At 48.8% G+C, this 24,628-nt stretch overlaps 1 protein-coding gene across 1 annotated transcript in view; it reads right to left on the bottom strand.

The window, feature by feature from the left end:
* The window catches only part of LOC121443335 (death-associated protein kinase 1-like), a gene marked incomplete at its 5' end in the record, with an annotated part of 38,196 nt that extends 13,572 nt beyond the window's left edge, over positions 1-24,624 (bottom strand). The window contains 10 exons of the mRNA XM_041645054.1: positions 114-311; positions 2,174-2,362; positions 3,317-3,539; positions 10,345-10,422; positions 14,882-14,980; positions 19,878-20,075; positions 21,346-21,543; positions 22,323-22,421; positions 23,428-23,526; positions 24,568-24,624. Of these exons, the coding sequence (XP_041500988.1) occupies positions 114-311; positions 2,174-2,362; positions 3,317-3,539; positions 10,345-10,422; positions 14,882-14,980; positions 19,878-20,075; positions 21,346-21,543; positions 22,323-22,421; positions 23,428-23,526; positions 24,568-24,624 (1,438 nt within the window). The remainder of the gene's footprint in view (positions 1-113; positions 312-2,173; positions 2,363-3,316; positions 3,540-10,344; positions 10,423-14,881; positions 14,981-19,877; positions 20,076-21,345; positions 21,544-22,322; positions 22,422-23,427; positions 23,527-24,567) is intronic.
* Between the last annotated feature and the right edge of the window lie 4 nt (positions 24,625-24,628).

Below are 24,628 nucleotides of genomic sequence, written 5' to 3'. Positions count from 1 at the left end.
AGAACTGGGAGGAGGTCAGAGCTGGGAGTCCCATTCTGTAGGGTCTAAGTGCGGCCAACACGAGGACCCCAAGAGAAGCATTGCAGAGGCAGAGGAGGAAGGACCTTGCTCACCTATGGGTTCTTCAACTGGGACCAGAGACTTCAAGAAACTGAGCCAGAAAATCACTTGGTTCAGTTGGATCTCGTAGGGTTCTTCTAGACTGAAAACGATGACATGGATGGATGTGGGATCTTTGGCAGCGAAGTAGTCATAGCAACAAAAGTACACGGGGTTCCCAGAGAACTCCCATACACTGAAATCACCAACTCCTTCAGAAAGAAAGCAAAGGCTGCAATCAGGAAACATCCCACCTAACTTCAGGGGCTGTTAGCATTCTAGGGACTCTGCACAGGGCTTGTGACACCTGCAGCATGTGTCTGTGTAAGGACACAGCGACTTCTGCACAGGTCCCTGTCCAGTGCTCTATGCCTATCCCTCTCATCTACGCCTACATGACCCCCCTAAAGGTTTTCATTAAGATCGCCTTGGCTGTATCTACTGTATGTTTACTCCAAATTGCCGGCAGATATATGTGTGTTATAGGCATGTGGGGCCAGAGGCAGACATGGAAGTGCGTGTATACAAACAAACTTTTGCTTTCTCTCCCCTTTCATATTATTATATAAAGAGGGTGAGAGCCAATCATGGAAAGAGATCAGTCCTGTCAGATTCCACAGGAGAATGAGCCAAACACGCAGAACACACACACCCTGTAATTGGAGGCTCAGCATAGTATGGAAAGTTCTCAGACCAGAAATAGAACTTTCAGCACTGGAGTCCTGGTTTGTGGTGGGGATTTTGAGTGAGTCCCAGATATGAGCGCCTCCTTTCTTCATGTTGCCAGGCCAGCTCTGTCCAGGGATGCTGGGGAAAAACACAGTTTAAAATGGGGGGGGGGGGGGGGCATGGACTTTAATCCCAGTCATTGGGATCAGGAGCTCTTAGACCTGGGCCCTTGGGGAAGCCCTGGGGACCCAGCAGTCCATGCTGTTACAGATCTCAGGTGATTTAGGCTGGTGTTAGATAATCACAGCTTCAGGTAATGTGTCCCATTTAAACTGGTGTTAGATAATCTCAGCTTTAGGTAATGTGATGTTTTTCACTAAGATAATCACAGAACCTCACCAGTGTGTCTAACCTGTGGTCTGTGGGCCACATTCCAGTACAGCTAGGAATGTGATTCAACACACCTGTGAATGATGTCATTGCCACAGTGTTGAAGGGTTGGACACACCCTGCTATCTTCTGAAATTCTCCCACGGCAGACAGGACAGCAGCTCTGTCACACACATCCCTCCCGACGCCCTCTGGGCGTGCCCATCCCTGTGTCTTTGTCCCTGTTGAGGATCTGTGAGCTGCAGGCTGCATCCCCAGTGACCTGATGGAATGGCAGAGCCTGGGGCATGATGGGAGGTGGTCATGTGCGAGGCCCTCAGGTAGATGTTAACACCTCATTAACTTTAGCGCCTTGAGAGTGGGTTATTATAAAGAGAGGCTGGCCACATCCCAGCTCTCTGGCTTCTTCTCAGCATGCGGCCTCTCCTGCCATGATGTTTTCTACTTGAGACTTGGCAGGAGTGCCCCACTCTGCAGTGTGGGGTACTAAGAGGGGAGGTGTTGAAAGGTGGTGGTAGAGGAAGGTAGAAGTCTGGGGTGCTACACTGAGGCTCTCCTAGGTTGCATGAAAGTCTGGGTCTCATAAGCAAGCACAACAACAAAACACTCAAAGAATTCTCTACGTGTATGCCGGTGTTAGCCATGATGTCAATGTGTAAAACATCGCCTTTTCAAACTTGCTTCATCACCATGAGGGGCTGTGTGCATCATTAGATCCCCACCTAAACAGGCAGGGGGTCTGCTTTTCAAAAGGTACTAATCACCCAATCTACTTATTAAGTACCCACTGGGTGCTAAGTGTTTTGCTAGGTGCTGACAGTGCCCAACTATGTAGTTTTGCTTCTAGTGTGTTAGCTAGCTATGGCTCAGGCCTGAGTCGGCCCCATCAATAGTCTGCACAGGACTTTCCTTGGATATAGCAAATACTGCTTAGCAAAAGCTGCCTTTGGGTCAGGACTTGAAGCCCCGTGAAAGAAAAACCCAAATTCCTTCCCTCCGGGTAGGTGGGGCATACCGTTCAAATAAGCGTTCTGGATGTCGATGGCCTTGGTGGACTGGTCGTCGGCCGAGCAGTGCAGGTGATGGGACGGAGCCACAAACACTTCCAGCATCCCTTTGGTGAGGCCCGGCTCGAACATCATGCTGCGGCTCCTCACGCTCACGTTCTCACAGCCGGGGTATAGGTTGTTAATGCTCACCGAGACTGTAGAACAAAGGGTTAGGACTCAGGATGTGGGGTTCCCAAAGCAGGGGAGGAGGAGAGAGGTGGATGGTGAGGGAAGAGGTGGGTACAGGTTGTGAATGCTCACTGAGACTGCAGAATGAAGGGTTAGGACTCAGGACGTGGGGTTCCCAAAGCAGGCAAGGAGGAGAGGGGTGGTTGGTGAGGGAAGAGGTGGGTCTGAGAAAGGGAGGGCTATGGAATGGAGGATTAGATGCATGTCCATTGCAGTGTATCTTTCTATAGTTCCCAAGCCTCACGGGAGCATTGGGGACCCCCAGGAATGTCTCATGCCCAGCACCCGTGTTTAGGACAACCACCTAACAGGAATGGATATGGTTAGCTGGCTGTGGGCACAAGGTAGCAGAGGAGGACAGGCAATATTGGCAGGAGGCCTTTTCTTCCTACGTCTTAGTGATAAGTGTTCATGGTGTGGATACAGGGCTGAGACAGGCTTGTTTATAGCAAAATAAAAGCTATAGCTTGTGAAATCACAGAAAAAAAAAACATTGTTGACTATTGCCCTCTAGTGGCAACAGGAGGCAGACTTGAAGGGAGAGCCTATTTTGGGCTGAGGGTCTTCAGCAACTTCCTAGGCAGGTGGTCAAGAGTTGTTCCCAGGAGGCTGAATGCCTCCCTCTCTGGTACAGACACATCAAGACGGCCACCGTCCCCAAGGGAGCCACAGAACAGAGTGAGGCTGTGGCTGCAGGTGAGAAGTGTATGTAAGGATCTTTGGAAAGTCAAGTCCCCACCAGCCTGAGTCACCCCAGTGTGAGCTCAGAATCCCCAACACTTGTCTCACTTCAGGAGCACTGTGAGTTTCTCCAGAGTAGCTAAGGACCTGCTGGAACCTCAGCCTTTGCCTCCGGCACACCTCACTCTAAAGGCTGTAAACCCAACAACCTCAGGAAGTGTGGCCCGGGGAGCGCCTACCTGTTGGCTTAGCAGCCAGGGGCGATGGAGGGAAGCGGGTGGAGTTCATGGAGGAGAGCCTGGGCCTGCGCCTTCTGAAGAAACTCCTCAACAGCCCACACTTGAGAGACTCCACCAGTGTGGATTTCCCAGACCCCGAGTGGCCGAACAGTTTGAGTTTGATTCTTGGCTGGAGATTCTGCGTGGGTCGGAGCTGCTGGATGAAGAGTCCTCTGTGTGTGTCCTGGAAGAGGGGAAAAGTGAAGCTCTTAGCAGACTGGACCCCGTGGTTCTTGGCTTTCTGGTCCTGGGCCTGTACTTCCTTCTCTAGTCAGGAATATATTTCTTTGCTGGCTCCACAGAAATGTTTCCAAGCTAAAGGAAAACACACAGCATGCAGTCACTGTTCTGAAGAATGTACGTCAGGGGTTCTAGTCTCTCCCCTTGCTGTCAATCATCTCTGCTCGCCCATCTCAGAATCCCTTTGTCATTGCAGGACTCCCAGTCCATTGGCATTCACTACCCCTGCAATCTGTTCAGCCCCTGGCAACCTCTGTCCCCTGTCTCCGGATCTGCCTGTTCCCATGGCATCTGGATCCAAACAAATTGGGTGGAAAAACCTGTGAAGCATCAACTTAGGCATGAACTAAGATGAACTCTGTCTGACCAGCTAAGGGTCTGTTCCTCTGTGTAGAGAGCCTGGGGCATGGGTGGTACCGTCATGGCATAAGAGGGTTGTCGCGGCTCCTTTCTGGGTTGTGACGGGGTTCCTTGAGGGCCACTGTGATGGTATATGCAGGCCTTTTTCTATTTGTATGGAAATTCTGGTCCCTTCACAAGAAGCCTGTTTTGGTACGTATGGGAGATGGATGTATTTTAGATCCCTGGTGACACTACTGCCCCCTCCTGGGCGCTATGGGAAATGGATGTATTTTAGATCCCACAACGTGAGGGTGTTTGGGCACTGGATGGAAAGGTGTGCCTCTATATCTCCTACAGTGAAGGATATTCTGGGTCCCCGAGGACTTCTGAGTACCTGATCAGTGTTTACACACGAGAGAAATCTTCTGAGAAGTCGTCTCAGCTTAGGGCTTAGGTGCACGTTTGCACATAACTGGGGGGTGGGGGTGGGGGAGGGGAGCAGAGTTTTCCAAGATTACAAGTATCTTACAAATTGGCTGGCTCATACAGTGTTTAAACCTTTCTTTCTTTCTTTCTTTCTTTCTTTCTTTTTCTCTTTCTTTCTTTCTTATCTGTGTGCACACTGCCGTACGTGTTAGAGGCTGCATGAGAGGGACGGTTCTCTCCTTCCACCATGAGGGTCCTCAGGCTGATAACAGACACCTCTATTTCCTAAGCCATCTTTTTGGCCCTGTCTAGACTTCTGTTTGGCCTTTATGCATTGAGACTGTTGGAGCCCTTGCTACCCCTGGAGCTGTGCTGCTCGAGTTGCTGTGTCAACAGTCCAATGGGCACCTGTGGTGAGTGCTCAGTAACTCCGGGGCGATGGCAGACTCCCTAGATCACTACCAGGGCACCAGGGACCCAGGGCCCAGCATTTTCATGCTGAGTCTGAGATTTTACAGAGAAGGATCCATCCGCAAGATGTTCTTAGATCAGTGGGATGGCCTTATGGAAGGAGTGTCGTGAGCTCCCAGGTGACTGATACAGAAGCTGTGTCTACGCCTCCCCTTGGCCAGGTAAGGAAACAGGACATGGAGTAAATCAGAATCTACTACTGGACCCTTTACCCTCTGTGGAGTGTCAAAGGCTCCTCGGTCCTTCGCAGAGTGTAAAAGGGAGGTGAACGGAGCACACACAGACAGGAGGCGGAATCTCAGGCACAGGGGACCACACAAGCCATTCGCAGGCCATCTCACTGAAGACAGCCCCACTGGGGCACTGTCTCAAACACGAGGTAACCGTGGTGGCCTCTAGACTTTAGTAAGATTCATAAACCACCACTAGGAAAGTGAGCAAAGTGAGCCCTGCCTACTTATCTTTCTATAGGGTGTGGCTCGTCACTTTGGCACCTCTTTGTGGCTTTGTTTCAGAGGCAAACCTATTCACTGCTGGGGCAGTGAGTGGAGCATGCCCACCTGCCTCCAGAGCTGGGGCTGGTCACTCATGTCTGAATCATATGCCAGCCAGCTAATTAATAACCGATTTCAACACACCCTGTTTTATAAAAGAGGACAGTGTTTGGCTAAATCTATACCTTGGCTTTTATATGAGGCCCTTAACTCTGGGTGACCACGCAAGCAAACACATATTCTCACATTTAAAGTGGGGGCCAGGGACATCAGACTGGAGTGGGTTTCCAAGGAAGGAATCCTACATTACCCCCTCCTGCCTATGTCCAGGTTCCTTTCATGCCTTCTCTTCTGTCCACCAAGAGATGACAGCCTTGGCCTGGAGGCTCTAGAGCAGTAGTTCCCAACCTTCCTAACGGTGCAACTGGCTAATACAGTCCCTCATGTTGCAGTGACCCCCCAACCATAAAATTAGTTTCATGGCTACTTCGTAACTGTGATTTTGCTACTGTTATGAATCATAATATAAATGCCTGTGTTTTCCCATGGTCTTAGGTGACCCCCTCTGAAAGGGTCACTCGGCCCCTAGGTTGAGAACTGCAGTTTTAGAACTTAAGCCAGGAGGAATACTTTCTCACAGGGATGGGAGGAGTATACTGCAGTCTTGGAAAACAAGACAGAGCAAAAAATCCTCATCCTCATGTGTGAGGGACTCTAACCACATGCTGCGGGATGATTTCTCCTGCTCCTCACTTCAAACCCTGGAGATTCTAAACCCAACGAGTTGACACAGGTTTCTATAGCCCTCCATGGGCAGTCGGAACATTTTCACTTCTGGCCACTAGATGGCACAGCAGAGACAAGCTGAGGAGCCTGGAAGGCCGTTTTCATCAACTGTTTTCCTACCCCAAGGAATGGCTCCAGATCAGTTCTAGAAGGTGCTATGTATGTTAACTGGTTTGGCGGGAAGCGCGATTATAGTTCACCAGAGTGAATAGTTAACTGAGTGAATAACTCTAAGGCTAGACCTAGCTCCAACCTAGACTGGCCAGGCAGGAGCTTGTCCACCCAGTACCCGGGAGGAGTAGCCAGCTGGGGCAATGGTGTTTCTTCAGTCTTTCTCAGGTCTTATGGTGTGCACCAGTGTGTGTTCCTTGGGTCTGTGGATGTGACTGGATCACACACAAGGCCAAGGGCACTAGAGGTTTGGGTGAGTTCTCTCTGTTCAGACTGGACATCATTTGGTAAGAGAACACTAAGGAGTATGGGTTTATGATCTGGAACCTTCCAGGTGGTTGTGGGGGAAGGGGTTGTCAGACAGGTTACACTCACCACTGAGGAGCTTGCTTTAAGTGCTTGTTTAGGTAGTTACTCATTTGTTAGCAATTGGCCAGCCAAGTCCAGCACCATGCTGGCTATCAATGGCTCCCACTAGGCTCTCCTCCAGACCCTGACACCACAGCCTGAACCTAGAAAAGGTCTCTGGGTTTACAGTTTTCTTTCTACAGCAACTTTTCCCCTGGCAAATTAGCATCCACTTTCCCACCAGGAAAGATGACTAAACCCACAGGCTGGAGAGGAAGACGACCAGCAATCTGGAGACGCCAGATAAGAGCCCAAAGAAGAGACAGCGGCTTCCAGCATGAGGCGGAAGCTGTAAGGCCCTAATTATACAAATGCTCTTCACTCCTGGTGAATTTTAATTCTGGGCAACTCCCAACACTGTCCATTTTCCAAAACATTCCTGAGCACTTCTGCCTAGACATGGGCACTTTTAATATCAATTTACGGAAAGTCTGACTGAAAAGACAGTCAAGAAAACCAAGTCCCCAAAGGTCTGATAAACATGGAAATCGCAGGGACAAAGGTGGCAGCGAAAATGAACTTCAAGGACAATTGGAAAGCAGACCACTCCCTGCGGCCACATCAACCTTGCATTTAGATGAGGAAACTTGGCCTGGCTAGACAGTGCAGCTCAGGTGTGTGGGGTGGCGAGGCTAATGAGCTCTGTTTCCTGGAAGAAATCACGTGAGTGTGTGTGTTGTGTGTGTGTGTGTGTGTGTGTGTGTGTAGGCGCATGCATGTGACAAAAGGGATACCTTCCTCCTGTTAGTTCCCCTGGCAAGGGGCAGCCAGGGCACAGTTGTGGTGCTTGTAGAGCCCACCAAACCACAATGCACTAAGAACCAAATGTTCTAAGCCCTCCATATTGAACTGGACCAGTGCAGACTCCATACAGCTCAGCCCGACCTCCTGGAATTGACCTGGGCCCCCGGTGGTCCTAGCCTGTCCAGAAAGGATGCTCCTGAGGTCCTGTATCAGCCCTCACTGCCTAGTGATGAGCACGGACCCTCTGGCTCTCACGCTGGCATTCTCTGGTGGCAGTGGCAGGCTGGCTTTGGATCTATTTCCATAGGTCAATCCCCTGATTTTCTTGACAGCAAAACTACCTTCCTAGGAGGTGAAAACACAGGGGGTGAGCCTTTGAGAACTGCAGTGACCACGTGGACTGTCCCCAAGTGAGGAAGGCCAAGGCCCACTTCTCCTTCGAGTGGCTCTAAGACAGACAGGGAACACAGCCCGGTATGTGTAGGTAACCTTTGGTTTTCACAAAGGAAAGGAGAGAAAAATAGAGGTTACAACAGGGGCCTGGAGGCTGGAGACCAAAATAAGTCTGCAATACAGGCCTTGCACCCACCTGTAATGCCAGGAATGCCCCGGTGAGCGTGGCAGAGAAGGCAGAAGGGTACAGTGGCCACTCTGCGGCCTTCCCTCTTCTCCCACATTCTCTGTTTGAACAGTCTCCCCTCCTGGTGACCCAGTGAGAAAATGCAAACAAATGCACCTGACTTTCTCTGCAGGCACTGGCTTCTGCAGCAAGCCACTGCCATCAACACCCTGACTTTCTCTGCAGGCACTAGGGAGTAATCTGACCTGCTACAGGGAGGGGGATTCTTGGCACAGACTCACTGCGATGTCCCCATGCTGGCTGGGAATACACAGTACATAGGCCCTGTGCACACAGAGAGATTCAGAAAGTGGAGATACAGTGTGTGAGATGGGGCTCTTGGCTTTCCACTAACCCCTCCCTCAGTCTCTTTGAGGCCCAGTTCCCCACCTTCTCTGTGAACCCTGGGGACATAAAATGACAGAACAGCTACATGACCCCAGGGTTGCCACCAAAATTGCCAGGGTCCACTTTAGGGATGCTCTTCAGGGTGCCAACCAGAAAGGAAACCATGTGTTCAGGTGCTGTCCTCAGGACACATTTATCTCAACTCTTTTGGCCCTAAATACCATCCTGTGAGGTGCCACCTCTACCCATGGGTCAAATACAGATGTTGAAACATAGATTTGGTGAGCAATGGACCAGTTCATCCAGCAAGAGCTTCATGGGGCTGGGTCCAGAATCCAGGCCACCTGCACTCCTTAGTTTTTGCCAACTTGATATAAATTCGAGTCACCTCAGAAGAGGGCTCCTCAGCTGAGGAATTGCCTTCACCAAACCGGCAGATCTGTGAGGAATTTTCTTGATGAATGATTAGTTTGTGAGCACCCAGCTCACTGTCGGTGGTGCTACCCTGAACAAGCCATAGGGAGAAATCCAGTAAGCAGCACCCTCCACACTAGCAATGGAAATCAGGGTTTCTTGAATGTTCTGGAAGATCTCTACCAACTGAGCTACATTCTAGCCCTAGGGTAAGGGCTAAAATGGGAGGACAATTTATCTTTTTATTCTTTGTTTCAGCCTAGAAACATCCTAAGCATTAACCTCCTGTACTTACAACCTCTTCATAAGCATCCATAAAGGTGAAACACCATCCCGTTCTCTGTGACAATTTGCTACACATTAGTGTCGGTGACCTGATGTGTCTAATTTTCGCTACTACACTTTAAATAGGACTACAGTGGATACCTTTGTGTGTTAACAAATAGATATCTTTTCTTTTCTTTCTTTCTTTTTTTAAATTTGGTTTTTCGAGACAGGGTTTCTCTGTGTAGCTTTGGAGACTGTTCTGGCCTCAAACTCACAGAGATCCACCTGCCTCTGCCTCCAGAGTGCTGGGATTAAAGGCGTGCGCCATCACTGCCTGGCAACAAACAGATATCTTAACCAAAAGGGATTAAGCATTCTGAAGTCTCTAGATGCATGAAACAGGCTGCAGACCTTACACCTGTATTTGCTTGTTTTATGTCTTTATAAACAGGAGCTGGGAATTCAAAACAAAAGAGGGAAAGAGACATCATCAGTGTGTATCCCCCTCCACTGTAGGGGTGTGTGATGGTTTGAATGCAATTGGCCCCCATAAGCTCATAGGGAGCAGCACTATTAGGATGTGTGGCCTTGTTGGAGGAAGTATTTCCCTGTGGGGGCAGGCTTTGAGGTCTCCTTTGCTCAAGTTGTGCTCAGTGTGGTACGCAGCTCACTTCCTGTTCCCTGAAGATCAAGATGTAGAACTCTCAGCCCCCTCTCCAGCACCATGTTGGCCTGCATGCCACCTACCATGATAATAGACTAAGCCTCTGCAAGCCAGCTCAATTAAATGTTTTCCTTTATAAGGATTGCCATGGTCATAGCATCTCTTCATAGCAATAGAAATTCTAGCTAAGACAGGATGGTTAGCAGAGAAAGGGTTGGGAAAACCAAACTAACTCAGTGAAGGGAAATACTAAGCTAGTTTGTGCGTCTGCCTGGTGTCTGAGGAGATGTTGGATCTCCTGTAAGCACGGGGCTTACAGATGGTTGTGAACTGCCTCGGAGATGCTGGGAATTGATCCCTGGCCCTCTGCAAGAGCAACCAGTGCTCTTAACCACTGAGCCTATCCCTCCAGCCCCCAAATTCATTTTTTTACAGCCAAGTGTAGAAGAAACCCTATGGGTGCTTCTGCATGTGTGCCCACTGACAGCACATGGACAGATGATCTTCCTAAACCCAAGCCTGATGCCTCCCCCAATAGCTCACAAGAAAAACTTCTCGCAGAAAAACAAAGCCGAAAACTTCAAAGGAAGCTCACCTTCCGTAGTCTTGCCAAGAGCCCCGCCACATGCTCGTGCTGTTCCGACCTAGCGAGGTCTTCAGCTGTCTTGCCATCCTGTAGGAGACAGACGATTAGTGAGTGCCCTTCCCCTGAAAAGCAGAACTGCATAAGACCCAAACACACCAGCTTGAGGAAGAAACAGGCGCAGCAGGGTTAGAAGAAAGTCAGGTAAAAGACCATATCCCAGCTTGTTTCCCTGTCCAGAGAATCCTTATTTTATCCGGTGGCCCAGGAAAGAAAGATGTCAGAGCAAGGAACACATCAATGTCCTGCGGGGATGGCAGAAAGATGCTCAACCCACAGACTCAGCGCAAGCTCATTCTCTGACTGATTTCCTGCCCTGAGGCCCCGTCTCTAACACAGCAGTCACGTGTGTCCGCTTCAGTGTCAGCTCATGTCTCTCAGTTCTAACACATACAGACCTGGCCCTCAGACAGTGCCACGGCTGGGAATCACTGTGCCTTCCAAACACAGACTAGCACAGTTTGGTGGCTGACAATCACTGAGTGGGGACAGCACTTTGATCTTTACTGTTTAATTAGACTTCTCACAGGGCCATGGTTTCATATGAAGGGATATATTCTTATTTATATACCATGGGTAGGACCATCTCCAGGGAACCTTCTGGTCCAGACCTGATCCAGTTCACAGTGAGGCACAAGAGTGACCTCATGGTCCCTCAGAGGGACAGGAGCTGTGGTTGTACCCCCCTCCACACACACACACACCATGGGAGAAGGACACAACCATTGAGCTGAAGTTTTATTCAGCCCTAAAAACCAATTTTCAAGTCAATGAAGACACCTATTCATCAAAAGAAAAGTAAGTCTATGGCTTCATTACCAGCATTTGGAGGCGAGCCATCCTGTGGCGGCCTGGAATGCCGAAAGTCTGTCTGCCTGCCAAACTCCCAGCTCTTCAGCTTAAGCTACTCCAGAGATACTCATGGGGTCTCTCAAGCCCAGCAATTCCTAATCTCAGTTCTACTGGATTATGTCATTCTCTGCTGTGGAAAGCCATTTTCTACCTTATACAGTGGCTAACAACACTCTGCCATCTGCCAAGGGGCCGGAAACATTCCATAACATCTAGCCGGAAAACTGCATGTCTCCAGAGAATTCCAAGTGTCTCTTGGGAACAAAATTGCCAGGCTGAGAATGAACGCTCAACCCAGGCTGAAGGTGCAGCTCAGGTGTGTGTTCCACAGAGGGGTGCTTCAAAGTCATGGTCACCCTGTTCTTACTCTGTCCCTAAAATCCTCAGATGAATCCAACAGGCAGGCCAGGCCTTCTCCTTGGCTATGGGTTGAACGGGGTTCCTTATTGGACACTGCACCCCTCACCATCTCATCAAACTGACTCTGCATGGAATGCCTTTGGGAGGGAAAGAAGCAGGATGTGGCTGCCTCAGACTTTCCAAGGTAACATTCAAGGCTGAGCTCTGAGGACATGAAGGTCCAGAAATGTGGAGGAGGGCCTGGTGTTTAAGTGAAGCTGCAGACCTGGGACCCAGAGAGAAAACAAGGAAGGCTGGACAACAGGTATCCAGGAACAGGGGAAAGAGTCAGAGGCAGGCATAGGCAGAGACGAGGCAGGTGTAGGGAGGCAAAAGTGGGTCAGGACTAAGAAAAAGGATAAACAGGAGCCACTGGTACTTGCTGGGCAGTAAGAGGAAGAGACCAAGTCAGAGGGAGTTACATCAGAGAGAGCGTGGAGGCCAGCCACTGTCCCTGGGGTGGCTTTCAGTTATTCCATAGCCCACGTGGACCTACAAAGGTCCTACAGATGACTTACATGCCTTGATCATTTTGATCACATACCGTTTTATTTTATTTTTGATACAGCATCTCACTATGTAGCTCTGGCTGGCCTAGAACTCTCTATTCAGACCAGGCTGGCCTTGAACTCAAAGATTTGCTTTACTTTGCTTCCTGAATCCTGGTATCAAAGGTGTACACCACCGTACCCAGCCACTTCTTTGGTAATCTGTCTTCATTTATACTAAAAGAGACAAGTTCCTAGAGGGACGGGCCTCTGCTGAGTCAGTGGTTGAGGAAGACAAGCCAGTGGAGAGTCGGGGAGGGGGAAGGCAAGAGGAAGGGCGGGAGCCCTCAGAAACCATTCCTGCAAATTCGTGAAGCGTTCCATATTTTTTCAGGCTCTTCAAGAATACAATAACTAAGAAGAGAAAATTTGCAGAAAAGAAGTTGAGTGGAAAACTGTTGAGACTCCACCAGAGTGACCCTTGGAAAACTATATTCCTGTACTACAGAGTGGAGAGGGGTTCTTTAATGTCACTGCTGCAATGTTTTTCTAACCAGTAATAAAACCTTGATTGCGAAGAAAAAAAAGAAAGAAAGATAAAACCAGGAGAGACACTAGAAGGCGCTGTGGAGCCAAGTGTTGCTCTGACACTCTTCTCAGAAGGAACGGGAAAAAGTTACTGGTATGGCTGTCACACAGGGCAGCAGCCCCAGCCCAGGGTCAGAAATATGGTCCAGAAAAAATGGATGTCAGCGCAGAACACGCAAGGCACTAAAAACTTGGTACAGGTGAGACAATAGGAAAGACATTAACAATCTTAAAACACAGTTGAGATGATATTCTGATGCTCTACTGAAATTTGCTTCATCTGTTGTTTTTAGTGGAGCTGCTAGAGAATCTGAAACAATAACAAAGTCTGGGCTTCGTTTTTGGTGAGGTCCTCAGCACTTGGACACCCCACTCCTCACACAAAGGCAACATTGCTCTAAGAGGAAGAGGCCTGCCTTCCCCTGGCTAGATTGCCAGGTGCCACAGGAGGCTCTCAGTGCTGCACGGTTCCCGGAATCCTTACAGCTCAAGACTCTGTATTTGGTGCTTTTCTGGAGCCTCTAATAACTTCAAAATCACTCAGTGGCTATCCTCCATGTCTAGCTCCTGCAGAAGGGTCAGCTCCACCAATTTCCCAGGACCCGACTCTTGCCTCACCCAGTGACTCCAGATCAGCTGTTAAGACTCTCTGATCAGCATCCCTCTCTCATGTTCTAGAAGTTTCCCTATGTCTGTCTGAGTAAATGGTGAGGCTAAGCGAGGAGCTATAAGGTGTGGACAGAAAACCCCAAAGAGCCCCTCTAGAAGCTGGAAGAGACAGGGATCAGAGGAGAAGGTGGCCTGGCAGAACGGTGGCGGGGAACAAAGGAGACAGACACCACAGAGAAGCGGGAATGGAGAGAACCAGGGGCTCACAGAGGAACACAAAGAGACCGGAGGCCACACACATTTCTGGCTCCAACAGCTGATAGCATTTCAAATCACCCTTGTTTCTGATTTTCCTATGAGGCATCATCTGAGTCGAAGAAATATTTTTTTTTTCCTTTTAAGCATGCAGGATCACTAACCCGTAGGTAAAGACTGGGTTGACAAAGGAATGAGGGCAGCTCAGGTCCTTGTACGGCAGGGGTAAAGAAATACCCTGAGAAGCGTGCCCATCCCACACAGGGCATTGTTAACATCTGTACCTACAGAGAGCCCAGCTCTGCAGAGAACAGAACTGTTCGGTCCTGAGAGTGGCTGGCACCACAAAGACCTACACACACTCTGCGGATCACGCCAGGTGTCTGGGGCTCTCCAGCATGCACAAAGACAAAAGGAGAATGAAGAGAGCGGCTCTGCCACAGGGAAACGTCATCTGAAAACAAGCAGCAAGATGGATGTGGCTCGCCGTGGGCTGCTCGGTTAAGACCTTGAAGATCTCGGGGAACCAGAGCTGCGCTTCCGACCTCAGAGCCTCAGGTGGGCTGCCACATCAAATGCCACATGATCGCCTTCACAACTGACTGCCAGCAAAGCTAAGGTCTGTGAAGGTCAAGACCTCCCCACACAGTCAACCCACTGTTGGGCCAGCAGCAACTTGAGCAATAGTTCATGGCCACAACTGAATGGCCACCTCATCTTGTTGGCCAAACTCTTATCTCTGGTATTTTGGGAAATGAGAAGCTGTTGGGGTACTGAGCCTGAAGCGAGAAGCGAGAGGAAAGGACTGTGTCCGGCTTAAAAGTAATGTTCAGGCCCAGCAGCAAGGCAGACACTAAACTGTAGACACCTGTCCTTTGCCTTTCAGCCGCTCATGACCCCCAGGGTCACACAGGGGATCCAGCTCCTCCCACAGGCACCGGGCCTCCTGTGCCCTGGGGCCAACGGGAAGCACTTATGAAAGAGAAATCCAGACGTGGAATAGAGTTAAGCAGCACGGTTGGGTTGTGTAACACAGTAAACAAAAGGCCAGCTCGAGCCAGTGGGTCGCTGGCGGAGCGGGCTGGCGAGATGAGAAAAGGATGAAACATTAACTAGATATTAAACTGGGTCTGTGTGGGCAAATGTTTATGTAACTGCAGCCGAGAGTTAAAGCTTAATAGCAACCTGTCTGCTTTAGAATGCAGTTGCCAGGCAATACCTTTCTCCCCGTGCCCTTGAGGCATGAGAAGTTTCCATGGCTCTCCGCAGCCAAACACCCGCACCTGCCTGGTACTCACCGAGGTCAGAGCCTCCACGTTGGCGCCCATCAGACAGAGGTAGCGGACCACGTCCAGGATCCCATTGTTGGCTGCAAGGTGGAGAGGAGTACGTCCATACTGGGAAGAGGAAAAAGAAAATACCAAAGGTGTTCTCTTGGCTGTTGCCTGCAAAAGCCCATAGCTCACAGCCACTGTCGTTGGGGGAGAGACAGCATTACGTAAGGGGCCTGGGCCCACCAGAACTAAAGAGGAGGTTCTGGCTCCCACTGAGGCGAGCCTGCCAGGCAGAACATTCTCAGGTACTCTGAAGTTGAAAGACTAGCTTCAAATACACCTTCAAAGGACAAATGAGGAGGCTAGCCACAGGGTAACCAAGTTCCCTGCTGTGTTGGCAGAGAGAAAGGCAAGAGGCAAGAGCACGAGACAAGAGACATCCATGTGTGCCTGCATCATAGAGTTCAGATCCAGAGAGCCGGGGAGGCAAAAGGAGAAGGGCTGTGGAGGGGACTCTAAGGAAGTGACGCTTTGAGGCCATGCCTATCATGGCTTTTATGCCTGTGGTTGTCAAACTGCGTGTCATGCACCCTGGGGCGCTACAGTGAAGCCCCAGGGATAACAGCCGCTATCTTAAGGTTTGAAGGATATGGGTGAATATCTCCTCCAAGGAACTCAGAGTAGGTGTATTAGACTGCCGGCTCTCCTCTCGGTGACACATGTCTTTGCAGGTCTGCTCTGAGGAGTTATCAGCCTCTACACTAAGAAATAAAGGTCTTGAAAACAGAAGTTGGAGAGGTAGTCCACAGTTAAGTGAACTAGCTCTTCTTCCGGAGGATCTAGCACCCACACAGTAGCTCACAACTATCCTTAACTTCAGTTCAGGGGATCCAACATCTTCTCTGACCCCAGTGGGCACCAGGCACACGTGTGGTGCACAATAATATAAGCAGACAAAATACCCAAATACATAAAGTAATATTTTTTTAATGTTTACATCTCAAAAATAATCTTGTGAAATGGGGGAGAGGGAGGCACCTTTCCTACTCCATCCACAGGGGGAGCACCAGTGCAAGACACAGCAACCATGCACACTGGTGACTGAGCATGCACGGAGTAAGAGAGGGGATTCCTCTCCACAGGTGTTTGATCTTTCTCAGAGGCTGCTAAGTTTGGAGCCTAAGAGACTCCACAAGCACAACAGTGAAATTACAAAATCGTTTGCTCTGAATAAAAATCAGCGAGACAGTACGGAGTACGTGAACAGTTGGATCTTGGGAATATTTGCTTGCACAATGTTTATTTTTACATGGGTCAATACATTGTCATTTCAAGTGTTTAATATAGGAGGAGTGTGGCAGAAACTCAAACCCTCAGTGCCACTGGGCCTTTTCCCCACGGCCTCCTGCTCTGCACTCTCCATTAACACACCAGAGCATTTCCCTCCCACCTCACATCTAGGAATATTGGGTAGGAGACAAACAACTGAACTGACGAACACATGATCACATTCTTCGATCCATTACTGGCTTATCCTCCTGACACGGGTTTCTGTATCTGTAACTCAGTCTGTGGCATGATTTGGAAAGTCTGAATGTTACTCAGGCCATGGTGACGCCTGTAGCCAGCCCGCAGGGAACAGAGCTGGAAGGAGTGTTCCACAGCATTCCTTCTGCCAACAGAGCTGTGACATGGGTTTTGTTTTGCCATCCTCTTTACAGGTGTTAGAAAACAACTCCTAACTTTCAAACCTGCAGGAGTTAACGTGAGAAGGTAAGGAGGTAGCTGTGCAGATCTGGGTGGACTGTGTGGAAGATGAAATGTAAGGCAGAGAACTCAGGGCACACAGTTTTATACAGGGGAGGAGAGACTAAAAGGAAAGGCAATAAGGAAATGGACCCTTTTTAAGAACCTCATAAAGTAAGTTTAGGACAGGGTCTCATGTAGCCTGGGCTGGCCTTGAACTTGAAACCCTTCAGCCACCACTTCCCTCTGGTGTGTAGCACTGGATGTGACAGAATTCAAATTCCTTAGTGTAACACTCTAGGCTTTTCATGTCTGGACCCCCAGGGCTCCTTCCAGCTCTGTTTTCTCCCGTTTCCCATCACCTCTGCCCTCAGGAGCTGCATACCTGTGCTGTGTGCACCACAGCCCTCAGGAGCTGCATATGAAGACGCAGTCTAAAGCTGCCTCTCCTGACCTCTTCATCCAGCTGGATCTGTCACTTCCAAGAAGCAAACTTTCAGATTCCTCCCCTATTTCCGGAGCACCTTGTGCCTGCCCCATGCCTGCCCCAGCAGTGACGGCAGGGGATTTACCACTTTGTATTGTGAGTCTGGTTTTCTAAAGTAGCCTGAAGGTAGAACCACCCATGGCTGAATCCTCGCTTCCTCAAGGACCTGGGCTGTGCAAGAACAGGCTGTGCACCTATCCCACCTGATGTCCATTGCTTGTCATAGGTGTGGGTGGTGTCTGTCTGTATGTCTGTCGGGCTGAGGTGCCCTGTGAGGTTTCTACCTTAGTGACACTGATGTCAGCCCTTACTTTCTCTCATATCTGTTCGCTAACACTACTGGGTTAAGAAGTAACCACCCTCATCTTCAAATTAAGCAGAAAGAAATGTCACCATAGAGTGACAAGTCCCTGCCCTCTTGGTGTGAGAACAGCAGGATTTGAATGGTCAAGTTTATCTCCAGAGGACTCTAATCTAGCAGCACAGCACTATGGGGAAGGAATGGCAGCCTGCCCGAGGAGCACGGACACCACTGTGCTACGTCTGCTCTGACAAATGGCTACCCGTGTGGGCCTGAGTAAAGACAGACTGGACAGACTTGGGCGGGGGGAGCTGTGGCTGGGACTTACTTTCCCCTGCACACGACTTTAAATATCTGCTTCTTCACCAGAGGAAAGGCAGAAAGATACGGGGAGAGGGTCAGGGATGGAAGAAAACTGGGAAGAGGGCAGAGGGACAGAAACAGGGAAAGAGCGGGCAAGGAGACAGAGGGAGCATGGGAGTGGGTCACTAGAGCACTACCTCTCAGGATGGGTAGGCTACAAAAGTGGCTTCTATAAAGCAAAGTCAGCTTCCTCCCGTGTCCGTCCCCAGTGTGATGCCATTCAGCACACGAAAGCGCAGCCAGAAGGCTCCACACAAGTCTGGACAAGTTGCAGATCGCAAGCTGTCCCTCTGCAACTCGAGGTTTCGCCTTGGATGAGCACCACGCACGACCAGAATCACCCACTGAAGGCCCTCTGTGCTGCCCCAGCACAGTGTGTGATCGGCATACCCAAGTTTGTGAACCACTGTGGCAAGTTCCCACCAAATGAGCCAAGTGTCCGCTCTGTCCACTTTTGTGGTGCTGTGAACAGGACCACAGGCCTCTCCTCATCCCAGGCCAGGTGTTTTTAAACATGGAAACCTAAACTTGTCTTGGTGGATGTTTGTGCTGGAGACAAGCTCTTTGCATGTAGCCCAGACTTGCCTCAAATTCATAATCCTGCCTATACGTCACAGGTACTGGGAGCACAAGTGCGTGCCACCATGCCCAACAAAGCTGGACTTTCTAATGGACGTGTTTAATAAGATTTTGTCTTTAGACACAAGATAGGACATGCTTTTCTTGTTTTATATTGGAACTGAACTCTGGGCCTTGTCCAACCTAAGCTGGTGTAGCCCAAATGCTGCGCACAGGCTGTCCACCGCGCCGCCTGCATGAAGGCTGAAGGAAGTCTAATGTGCACACGTCCATTGGGGCCATTTGGCCTCCCTCTTAAGCCACTCAAATATCTATCTTGGCGCAATGAGGAAAGGAAAACCAGGACAGCAAGAAGCAGCTAAAGGGAAGACCCAGGATACAGCCTTCACAGGGTCCCAGAATATGAGGATTACCAACTTCAATTTGCACCACAGTTAATCTTGTAATCTGTAAGAGGAACAGTAAGACGATTCTCCAGCTGTTTCGTGTATTAATTATTTTACCTTGAACAAAATCATAAAGCCCTATGGCGCATATATACCACCTATAAACTGACCTCTCCTGCAGTTTAAATTTATTCTTCTCAACTTCATTTTAACATGACCTTAAGAAGAGAGTGTGCCTGCCTTTCACAGAGTTACACACTGAGACTACACAAATATTTTACTGTTCTTATTTTGTACTGAAAATCGATGTGGGATCCAGTGAAATGGCTGGTGACAGCTACAGTCCAGAATCTGCACTTGGGGCTTTTTAGGGACTGATAACATGCAATTATTTTCATTCCTGTATTACTTATATTTTTTAAGATTTTATTTATTTATTATGTATACAGTAGTCTCAGTATTCTGTCTGAATGTGTGCCTGCAGGCCAGAAGAGGGCACCAGATCTCACTGCAGATGGTTGTGAGCTACAATGTGGTTGCTGGGAATTGAACTCAGGACCTTTGGAAGAGCAGGCGGTGCTCTTAACCACTGAGCCATCTCTCAAGCCCCCTTTATTACTTATAAGTTGACAGTATTCTTTTGGTTTTACCAAATTTGCATAGTGCATATGCATGCACACATACACAACTGTATTTGGATCTTTTGTCCACAGACAACTCATCAGAGACAAGGAAGACAGTGCACCCAGAACCTTGATCAGAACACAGCGTCGAAAGTATTTACTGAGGACGGTGTGTATGGGAAAGCGGCCTTTGTTTATACCATGAGTTTCAACTCTTCTTGGAAACACAAGCACATGTCTATGTGTACACATGCACAGGTTCACGCACACACATAAACACATGCACACACACATGTACACATACACGCACATCCATTCATTTCACAAACACAAAAGTGAGAGGCCAGGATAGGCGAGAAGTGTATGTTAAGGTCCCAATTTTCTGTTACTCTGGGAAACTACTCAACAGTCACACGGCTCAAAATGGCACGGTCCCCTAGCGACCGTCATCCTCAGCTATGACAAGAAAATATTATAAACTTGGCAAGAACCCGGCAGCCAGTGGGAATCTGGGGATCCCACCCTCTGCAAGTACCTTGTTTGAGATGTCCAGATTGCAGCTGGCTTCGCAGAGGGCCATCACGATAGGTGCGCTGCCGTCTTTGCAGGCCACGTGCAGGGGTGTGTTGCCGTGCCTGTCTTGGAAATCCACGAAGCACCCATGGCCGAGGAGGGTCTTGATGACCTCCATCTGACAGCGCCTCACCGCGAGATGAAGGGCAATGTGTCCATCCTGGAACCAAGCCCAAGCCCGTGAGTGCTCTGGTTTCCACCCTCGGCCCTCTCTCTCCCCTGTGCGAGGCTTAGCTGGAAACAGGGTGGCTTCAAACACAAGAGAACTTCAGAGTCATTGCCTGGACCCTGGAAAGCGGGGCTTCATCCATTTCACTCCGCATAACTGGAGCTGAGCTGAACACCTGCCGATTCATTTAGGCTCAGAGAGAAGGTCAGACAGCAAGATTCTGCACCTGTCTTAGCACTGGTAGGCTGTAACTAGTAGGTGCCAATTGCCCTTGTGAGCAGATGTGAGAAACACCACTAGTGGTGGCACACGTAATCCCAGCACTTGGGAGGCAGAGGCAGGCGGATCTCTGTGAGTTTCCAGGACAGGCTCTAAAAGCTTTTGCCTCAGGAGAAAGAGAGAGAGAGAGAGAGAGAGAGAGAGAAATAATTCCCCCCAGGGCTGTTGAAAGCTCAGAAAGCAGATGCAAGAACCCGGCCAGGGAATTAATAGCACCCTGGTACAGGATCCCTGGGAAATAGTACAGAATCCCTGGGGAATAGATGTGCTGAGCACTGTTGAGAAACAGAGCTTGGGGCCCCATCTCTATTGCCTCTGCCTGAGTTTCTCCACTCAGCACTCTTGGCATTGGGACTTTTGATTGTCTAGAAGAAACACTAGCTCCATCTAACAGATTCCAGTAGCAAATACCCAGCCCAAGTTTGGTAATGAAAATATGTCTCCAGATATTTCTATAAAGTCCCCTGGGGACACAGCTGTGTCCAACTGAGACTGTACCAAGGCACTGCCCCCAAAAAACAATTGCTACATGAACTATAAGACCCTCAGTCTAACTGTACACAGTACTGTTACTGTATCTGTTTAAGTTCAAGTTCAAATAGATTGTGTTGAATTTGCTTAGGTAAAAAGAGACCAGCTGGTCTAAAAGTGAAATTGTAAAACAAATAATAGTGATTTATTGCCTTTTTACAAAAGAGTAAGTGACAAAATAAACACCCATTTCAACATGTATCTAAAATTTGACAATGTGGTCCCTGTTCCACAGTTAACCAAAGTTAAAAAGATTGAAACAGTGGCCAAACTGGCTTGCTCAAGCCATAAGTTTAGTTACACATCAAAAAGAAGATTCTAGAAAATTCCAGAAATTTTTGTAATCAAAGAAACGAAATCACAGTATACTAAGTTCAAGTAGGCAAGTGTCTTGGTCCCTCTACCCCATCAGATCACAGTGAGTGCCACGTAGTTACCCCCAAAAAAGTACCTTGTCAGAGGCATTCAGGTCAGCTCCATGTCCAACCAGACACTCCACGATATCATGATAGCCCCTGGCAGAAGCTGTCAGCAGCGGGGTCTCTCCCTCCCGGTTCTTGATATTCACATTGCAGCCAACTTCACAGAGGGCTTTGGCCACGGAGTAATAGCCATGCCAGGCAGCGCAGTGTAGGGGGGTTTCTTCTTCCTGCTCAAGGACATGGGTACAGAGAAGGAAAATGCAGATGGCAGCAACATCAAGGCCACGGAGGACAGAGACTGCAGTCAATGGGGCAAAAAATTAATCTGAGATAACGACACCAGCGGGAGCCGCTGCCGTTAAGAGGCAGACCCAGGGCTTTCCCTGGTCAGTCTGTCCCCTCGGCAGGAGTGCTAAGTGAACTTGGCTTTCTCAGCATATTAGAGGTCCCTGAAGAGCAAGACTTTTGCGTGGGTGAACTCAGAATACCTTCTGGCAAAGCTGCTCTTCTTTATTTGTCTCTGAAACTAGCAGGAAAGCTCTCCTCTGAGCAGGAGTCCCAGCAATTTCAGGGCTTTGATTTTTGCCAGGTACCTAACTTCAGGATGGCTCAGGGGAGCATTCTGTGAGGTAGCTTGATGACATCTCTGTAACTAGTCCAGGAAGCACTGGCCTCAAAGCTTGGGCATGTGTGGGGGTGGTGGAAGGTTTGCACTTCCATCAGCGTTATCAAACACATCTGTCTACAAGGTTCCGTGAGAAAGAAGTGCTTACAAACAGAACTCTGAAACCCAGACTTGGCAGGGTTCAATCCCTGGTCCCACCACAGACAGCTTGAGCAGGCTGTGGAACTTGCTGTGTGATTTCCGTCCCTATAAAGCAAGGATACTGATATCAGGCTGTCCCGGGGATTAGAACAGGTGAATGAAGAAGTTAGACGGGGAGCTGGGTGCAGGGTGCTGTCTGAGAACCTGTGCTCTGCAGTGGATGGCAGGAAACTGACCTACCTTGTCCTGGAAATCAGGGTTAGAACCGAAGCTGCAGAGAAGCTGCACCACATCCGCGTGTCCGTATCGGGCTGCCACATGAAGGGCTGTCTCTCCAGACTGCAAAAGAAGACCAGAACTCAGAACCGCTCAAGAGACCGTGCCTTCCATTTGCTACCCAGAGATGAAGGGCAGGACCTGGGGTCAGGCAGCCCCTAGGCAGCAAGGGCTGCACACTCAGATCTGGTTCATCTCGTCACTAAAAACAACTCGGTGAGACTATGTTCCCGTTACTGTGAGCGCCATGTTTTACCTCCTTCATGGACAGACAACTTCAGCAGCTCAACTTGAAACTAAGACTCTCCCTTCCCCCACTCTTGTACACACGCACAAACCCCTTTAAGGTCAGGCTCATCATTCTGCAATTATTTAAATGTGTAGCTTTTTAATTAAATTATTAACTACTTTCTCCTTTCATTGCCTTATTTGTGCTCAGAGACTCATTTATTGCATTCTCCGAGATTTTAGAGAACACAGCCATTTGCTCCTGGTATATTTCTGTGAATAACAAATATAACTTATGATGCTTTGCTTGTGTCTGCACCTGCCAGGGTCACGCTACCCTAACTACAGAAAACATTACTGTCAACTGGCAGCAAACTGCGGTGATGGATTCCTTTGCTGCTGTCCAGATCTTAGTCACTCATAGAAGGCCGTGTGCAAAAATCTTGGTCCCCTGGCTTTGAGTGATAGAACTTTAGTAGGTGGGGGCTAATGGAAGTTAGGTTACAATAAAGGAGACATTGAGGATGTCTCTCTTTGTCTCTGTCTCCCTCCTTCCTTGCTGACAGGAGGTGAACTTTGCTCCAACATACAACTTTAAATACTTTGTTTCCCCAAAAGCCTAACAATAGTTAGAAGCATCTAAGGTAGAAACTCAGATTTAAATATTGGGCCAAGACACAGTCAAAAGAACAACAACAACAACAAAAAAGAGCCTTTAACTTTAAATCCCCTGCTGCAGAATGTGGTCCTCAATCTTTATCTTTGGGTTCTGGTGTACCAAGCAGGCCAACACTCAATGTAGCCCAATTCCTCTTGTTTCTCTTAAGATGCACGGTCTTACCTTGTCTTTAACATCCAAAGGGCATTTGTTCTCATTGAGAAATTTCAGAGTATCCACGTGACCATGCCGAGAGGCCCAGTAGATGGCATTGGATCCTCCCTGCAGGGAAAGCAATGCAGAGTCACATCCAGAACTCCTGGACCATGCACCCATTAGAATCACAGGGCTTCCCTTCTTGTGGTGTAACAAATCCCAGAGGAGCCTCTTCTCGGTTTCAAGGCGTTGGTAATTATACCATGGTCATGTACCACATTAACAGCAGGGGAGGCTCAGTGGGAAGCTGAAAGAGGGTCTCTGTGTTATCTTTGCAAGTTTTCAAAGTAAAAACAAAACTTTCTTTTTTCTTTTTTGAAGCCTTTTCAATACCAACCTCTAGCTAGATCTCCTAACCGTACCCTCAGTATCCACAGGGGACTGATTCCAATCCAATCCTCCACACAGGTACCAAAAGAAAAAATTCATGGGTGTGCAAGTCGCTTCTACAAAATGATGTAGCTTGCACAGAACCGGCACATCCTCCAATGCACCCTAATCACCTCTGACTTACTCCTAACACCTGATACAGCTGAAACACCATGGGAACAGTTGCTATGCTTCAGCATCTAGAAAACAGTGAGAAGAAACACATTCTGCAATTTATTGCCCCCTCCCACACACACTCTCAGTCCGCCTTTGGTCAGATCAGGGATGGAGCTCATGGCTCTCCGGGACAAACTAGAGTTTTTATGGCAGCTGATGAGAGCTCCGTGGTCGTGATCATCAGCTGTCACTGAATGACGTCTGCCTTTACAACGCTGTTTACACTAGGATGTGTGTCCATATCCAGATTCGTGATGCACACACAGGCTAATGAATTTCTGATTACATTAACTACACAGTAAACACTTTTCCAGGTATTACTTGTAACACTGCTGAGTAAATGTGATCTGCAAAGCATAAGGCACGAGAAAGGGGCAGAGCCTGAAGGGGGAAATGTGAGCACCTTTGCCCAGGACTTGTCAGCCTGTGCAAGGCTCTCTATGCAGCGCCATATAGGAAATCACAAAAGTATACACGCTCTCCCACTTACTGCCCATCTGATTAGGAAGACAGCGGGGAACCCATGATAAGAATTTGTTTTTAATAATACAGAATTATGACCTTATCCTGGACATCGATCCTTGAGCCTCGTTTGATGAGTAACTGAAGCATCTGGATATTC

Source organism: Microtus oregoni, unplaced genomic scaffold (genome assembly GCF_018167655.1).
Source record: "Microtus oregoni isolate MIOR12 unplaced genomic scaffold, Mior012 000105F_ref0000443, whole genome shotgun sequence".
In the NCBI taxonomy this organism is placed as follows: Eukaryota; Metazoa; Chordata; class Mammalia; order Rodentia; family Cricetidae; genus Microtus; species Microtus oregoni.
Note: the sequence above shows the minus strand (reverse complement) of the source record. Positions and strands in the feature narration are given on the sequence as shown.